Source organism: Echinops telfairi, unplaced genomic scaffold (genome assembly GCF_000313985.2).
Source record: "Echinops telfairi isolate 266 unplaced genomic scaffold, ASM31398v2 ScPeMD7_7421;HRSCAF=8459, whole genome shotgun sequence".
NCBI lineage: Eukaryota > Metazoa > Chordata > Mammalia > Afrosoricida > Tenrecidae > Echinops > Echinops telfairi.
Genome location: NW_022111321.1, coordinates 4,038,621 through 4,044,766, shown reverse-complemented (window position 1 = coordinate 4,044,766; position 6,146 = coordinate 4,038,621). Strand labels below are relative to the sequence as shown.

General features: G+C 47.9%; 1 protein-coding gene across 1 annotated transcript in view; it reads right to left on the bottom strand.

Moving 5' to 3' along the window:
* Window positions 1-3,077: 3,077 nt before the first annotated feature.
* FUT4 (fucosyltransferase 4) overlaps window positions 3,078-6,146 on the bottom strand; it is a 7,327-nt gene continuing 4,258 nt past the window's right edge. The window contains exon 2 of the mRNA XM_045297729.1: window positions 3,078-6,128. Coding sequence (XP_045153664.1) covers window positions 5,144-6,128 — 985 coding nt within the window. The 3' untranslated portion in view covers window positions 3,078-5,143. The remainder of the gene's footprint in view (window positions 6,129-6,146) is intronic.

Below are 6,146 nucleotides of genomic sequence, written 5' to 3'. Positions count from 1 at the left end.
GACCTTATGGTTAGCAGCCCAATGTGTAACCACCACACGACTAGCACTCCTTGACTGAAGAAAGGCTTGCCACATTGCTTCCATAAAAATGACAGCCTCAAACATGCTATGGAACAGTTCTACTCTGTAATGTATGGGTTTGCCATGAATTGGCTGTCAGCTGCTAAGGACAATTGTCAAGCATTTGGCTCCTCCCCCAAAGATCTAAGGCATGGGCCCCTTTAACAATACATACTCCTAATGCAGAATCAGATTCTCCCTCTGTGCTGGCCAGTTTTTCGTCAGCTTACTGGCGAATAACTGATGAAGTCATTTCCGGATTGTAAGGAGGGCACACTGGGAGATGAATTGGCTTTTCTAAGCCCTAGGGTGCCAGTTAGTAGAATGATAGTTAAGTGGAACAAAAAGGTTCCAAGAGATGGTTTTGTCCAACTCTGCTCCCTTCCCTGCCCCCCCTGAATTTTTCAGCTCAAGTGGCTGAGGCTCCAGGGGGTGGGCTCTGCACACACACAGCTGGTTCTTCCAGGGCTCCTGTATCCCTAAGCAAGTACTTCAAGTGAACATTTTCTGAGTACTTCCTATGTGCCCAGCACTGCCCTGAGCACTTGGTTTTATCTAACCCTTTCTCCCAACACTTCCCTCAATTATATATGATTGCCTTCAATTTCAGGTAATAGTATCAAGGCACAGAAAACTTACGTCATTTGCCCAGTAGGAAATGTTGGAAAGCTAGACCAGGAACCCAGGAATCATTGCCTCCATCTTAAATTCCTTCTGATAACCCCCCTGAAGGTAGTTTCTCAGACTCTCGCATCTCTAGAAGTCTACAGCAAGACTGGCAGGTGAAGGCCTTCCACTCAAATACATCCATCGGAACATATGTTGTGGTTGTTTTCTCCAGAAACTGCTGAGTTCCACAGTAGCCACAGACTAGTTGACTAGCAAAGCCGGAAACAATCTCTGATCCAAACTCACCCTAGTGGCACAGTGGGTCATGCGTTGGGCTGCTAACTGTAAGGTCAGCAGCTCAAAACCACCAGTCGCTCCATGGGGAAAAGATTAGGCTTTCTACTCCCGTACAGTTATAACCTCAGAAACACACAATTTGACCCTGTCCTATCAGGTTGCTGAGTTGGAATCAGCTCGAAGGCAGTGATTTTGGATTTTGAAGTCAGCTCAAGTTAAATGGCAAGAATGGTTCTTAAGATGAGGGTTGACAATCCCTAACCTAAAAACCAAACTCACTACACGGAGCCAATTCCAGCTCATAGCAACCCTCGAGGACAGGGTAGAAGGGCCCCCTATGCGTTTCTGAGACTATAATTCTTTACAGGAGTAGGACGCCTCATCTTCCTCCTGAGGAGCAGCTGGTGGTTTCAAACTGTTGACTTTGAGGTTAGAGGCCCAACACATAACCCACTATGCCACCTGGATTCCAGCATCCGGTAATCATATAGTACTTTACAATGGACCTGGGTCCTGGGGTGGTATAGTGGATTAAACTTTGGACTGCAAACTGCAAGGTCAACTGTTTAAGTCTGCTCACTGCTCCACTGAAGAAAACACAAGACTGTCTGTTTCTGTAAAGATGTAGTCGTGGAAACCCTACTAGGGAGCAAACCTATTCTACCCTATAGAGTTGATTATGAGTCAGAATTAACTCGACAGAAATGGGTTAGGTTTGGTTTTATAATGTACAAAGCTTGGGTTGTGTCATCACATTTAACTTTGGGTTCGTTTGGGTGGCTCACAATTATACAGAAGGCCAGAACTCAAGGGAATGTAGGTGACTTGCCTAATCAGAGCCAAAGGAGCAGAAAGTGGAAGCACCACATAGCCATGTTCTGACTTCCAATTGCAAGCTCTTTCCATGTAGCTACTCAGTGTCCCTTAAATTATTGCTAGGGAAACACTTGGAAACTGCAAACTGCCTGAAACACTGAAAGCAAGTCTGACAGCCGTCGGACCCATTTGCCAGGTGCCCTCATGTAATGGGCATCATCAAGTGCTAAAAAGATTACTGAATTTGTAACACTTTTAAAAGAAACATTTATTTCTTAAAGAGCATGACAATCATAAGAAATAGATTTTGAAATATATGTGCTCATTATGTATTAAGGCACATGACGTCTGAACCTACTTCAATCTAGATAGCACATGTCCCCAAAATGAGCAACTGCCACATTTCTCTCCTTGCAGAGATGAGCCTAAAAAAAGTCTACTTGTTCCACACCAAACAATGTACATGTAAGAAGGCAACTGTGCCCACCTTGTGGTAAATATTCAATCAATATGCAGTCAGTGTTAAATGAACTCAATACGCTGAAGGCCACTAGTAATAAACTCATCATACATAGATGAACATTAGGCTTGTTTAACAATCTTCGGCTTGTTAACTATAAGCTTAACCAAAACAACAAATTTTTTTTCAAGGAAGCATCATCTGCAAATTCAAGTTCAATGTAAACAGCAAGAATGATTCTTAAAATAATACGGCTGAACACAATTGGAACACTTGAGTCTGAAATGAAGGCGCTCAGCCCTCCTTTTAATTTCAGATGTAAAATACCTTGATATTGATTGTGCTTTACTCATATATAATGGGTAGTGAGACACCCTAAAATCAGTGCAAGTTAACAAGGGAGGTTGGGTGTGCGCTGTGTTAGGCACCTTCCCACCCCCAGTATTTTATTTCCTGAAATGTTCCCGTTGAGCTATGACGCATTTCCTTCCCCATTACAGATAAGAAAAGGCACCCAGGTAGTATAATGATGCATGTTGTGCTGTAAGAATAGCAGTTTGAAACCACCAATCCCTCCTCAGGAAAAAGAAGAGGATTTCTACCCCCATAAAGAGTTACAATCTTGGAAAGTTCGACTGTCCTGTGAGGCTGCTAAGAGTCAAAATGGACTTGGTGACAGTGAGTTTGGTTTGGTTCACCAAGGAGGAAGCTGAGGCTCAAAGTTAACTAATTTGCTCAAGGTCTTTGATTATAAACCAGATTACCTTTAAAACCCAAGCCCTTTCCCACTGCTCCACATAGATTCCCAATAACACTGAGTCTCTCACAAATACTCACTTTAAGTACAGAACTTCACCTTTATTGAATGCGTTACCATTGTGATTCTGCCCACACTATAATACTCTGAGAAACTTGTTCTTCCCGTCACAGATTTCGATTTGTCCTTATAAGGAAAAGCAGGAGTAGAGGCACCGACAGTTACAGGAGCTTTTCAACCAAGCTTGCAACAAATACAAATAGAAATAATTCTTGAGGGCCAACACTTGCAATCACGTACAACTGATGTTTGCATGAGAACTCTGCCCACAGTTATTTCACAGAGGGATGTTTTATAATACAAGAGGGAGAAAACAAAAACAAAAACCCAGCATTACTTCAGACTGTCAATCAACTGACTTTCCAATCATTGATTGGTGGTGGTCAACAGAACACAGACTGCCACTTCAGACAAATGGGGTCTGCCAACAGTTTTATCAGAGTTCATTAATTTGGGAGGTAGAGTGGGGAGGGCAGTGGTAGAGCATAAGAGCCTTAAAGAGTGGGAACTTTGCCTTATGTCTTTTTAAAACCTCACCGATGTTTGGCACAGGGCAGACTGCTAAAAGGCTACCGATTGAACAACTTTTCAGGTTAACGCATCTCTTTTCAGAGCTGCTCCCATGGAAGGGTCTCAAAGGTCTAAGAAATAGGAGCATACACTACTCTGTGGTATTAGGCAAACTGGGAAGGAAACCTGCTGGTTATTGGGGAGAATTACAGATATAACCTCTAACAAGAGACAGAGAAGTTCATTGTAGAAACTAATTTAGCCCCTTCTCTAGGAACTAAACATTTAACTAAAAATGGACAGAAACCTAGAAACGGCCACTAACAGGCACTGTGAACCAGTTTTCCTTTTGCATGATTCCACCTGCAACACCGTCTCTGCCAGCACTCTGCAGGGCTGGCATTCGCTTTAAAGGTCAAGTCCAGTAATGTGGAACGAGACGCTGTGACTTCCTTCTTTTCGGTTTGTCAACAGGGCTGGTTTTCTGAAAGAAGGGAGAAGGTTGTTTCTGCCGTGTTTCCCCATCTATAATTTCCATATGCCTTTTTCAAAAAGTTATAAAAACACAGAAAGGTACAGAAAGAATAAATTAAGAAATGATTATTCACATCATAAAGGGATTCTCCAAAGAGTTCCTTCCTTTAAGTATTAGACAAACTCCCTCAGGGCATTTAACTTGGGGCTTGCTTTAAAGGCAGCTCTTTAGAAATACATTTCTTGTGTAAAGTGAGGTATACCTATTGTTCACTTCGATCCTTCTCCAAAAACAATCCAGCATCTGAGTTCCATCCACCCGTCACAGAAACCGTGCCTAGAGCTTCTCCCACCTCCTTCTTCAGGAGTTGAGGCTTTACAGAATCCAGCCAAGGAAGAGAAAGACCCATTTGTGACCATCATCCTTCCACTGTTCGGCAGTAAGTTTCCTTGTAAACGCAGGTGTTAGCTTCACGTTGGCTCAGGGGCCAGGGTTACAGGGAGTGCAGTAAGTGAGACATAAGGAGGAAGAGACGCAAAGGCTTCTGGGAGTTATGCTAGCTCTTCTCTGCACGCACTCCAAGACGCGCAAGGGGTCCTCTTTAACTCCTAACACCGAGGTTCACTAACAGCACAGCCGCTCAGCTCCTCCTCACACTCTGCCATCGAGTGGATTTCTACTCAGGGCGACCCTACAGGGCAAGCTAGAACTGGTCCCATGGGTTCCTGAAACGGGACATCGTTACAGACGTAGAAAGCCTCATTGTCTTTCTCTGGTGCAGAGGCTGGCGGTTTCAAACTGCTGACCTATGGTTAGCAGCCCTACACGAAACCCACTACACCACCAAGGCTCCTTGCTCAACTCCTAGTTGTGCAAAGAAAGAAACCCCCAAAACGTATGGGATACCAGCCGCTTCCCCCACCACCACCACACCCACACACAATCTTTGTGCTATAAAATATCAACTGGTAAGTCACTTGCCACAGAGCAAACAGTGTGTGGAGAACGTGGTCCCACGATACGCACTCAAGATGCACAAGCAAAGGACCCCAAAACGAAAGAGCTGGCTTCCCTGAGTCACACCCAGGGGACAGCAGTGTCATCGTTCAAACCAGTGTGCCAAGTTGCGCACGCTCTTGGGCCGGTCCCCAGCCGTCTGCACGGCCTGGCAGGTCCGGCACCAGGGCTCGTCCCAGAAGGAGGTGAGGTGCACGGCGTGGCTCCGGCGCCAGTGGAAGTAGCGGCGGTAGGCGGCCGGGTTGTGGTCCAGGAATTGCAGGTAGGCGGCCAGGGAGGCTGCACTGGGGAAGTCGTCCACGTGGATGAAGGCACCGCGGGGCAAGAAGCGCTCGTAGTTGGCTCGGTTGGGGCCCAGGACCACAGGCACCGTCCCGGCCAGCAAAGAGTTGCGCCAGAGCTTCTCAGTGATGTAATCCAGGTGCTGCGAGTTCTCGAAGGCCAGGTAAAACTTGTAGCGGGCCACCGTGTGCAGGAGCCCGCTGTCGGGCAAGGGCCGTCCAGGCCCACTTTTGCCAAACACATCGATGGCCACGTGCTGGCTCAGCTGGTGGTAGTAGCGGACTCGGGAGTGGCGCTCGTTCCAGTGGCTCACCACCCAGGCCACCAAGCCCCGCTTCCGGGCCAGCGACGGGGCCAGGCCCGGTGGTTGGTCACTGGGGTGGCTCCTGGGGTAGAGGTAGCCATAAGGCACGAAGATGTCCGAGTCGGCCCGGTAAGAGAGCGTCCAGTTGAAGAGGTTAGCGGCCAGGTTTCGCAGCCCCGGGGAGTGGGAGGGCGACTCGAAGTTCATCCACACCCAGCGCTGACCTGGGGGCCTGCGTCCCCACTCGGGCAGCGCTCTGGCGACAGCCGCTTCCTCGTCGTCCAGCACCCGCGGCTCCAGGGCCTCGGCAGAGCGCCCTGGGGCGTCCCAGGGCGGGGGCCAGTCGGGAGGCCCCTTCACCAGGTCCCGGTGGTGGAAGAGCACGGCTTGTGCCTCCCCGTAGGCCGAACGGTCTGTGAGCAGGCGACAGCCGCTGATGTTGAAGCGCAGCCAGCAGTCGGGGGGCGGTCTCAGGGCGCCGCTGCGGCCCCGGAACGGC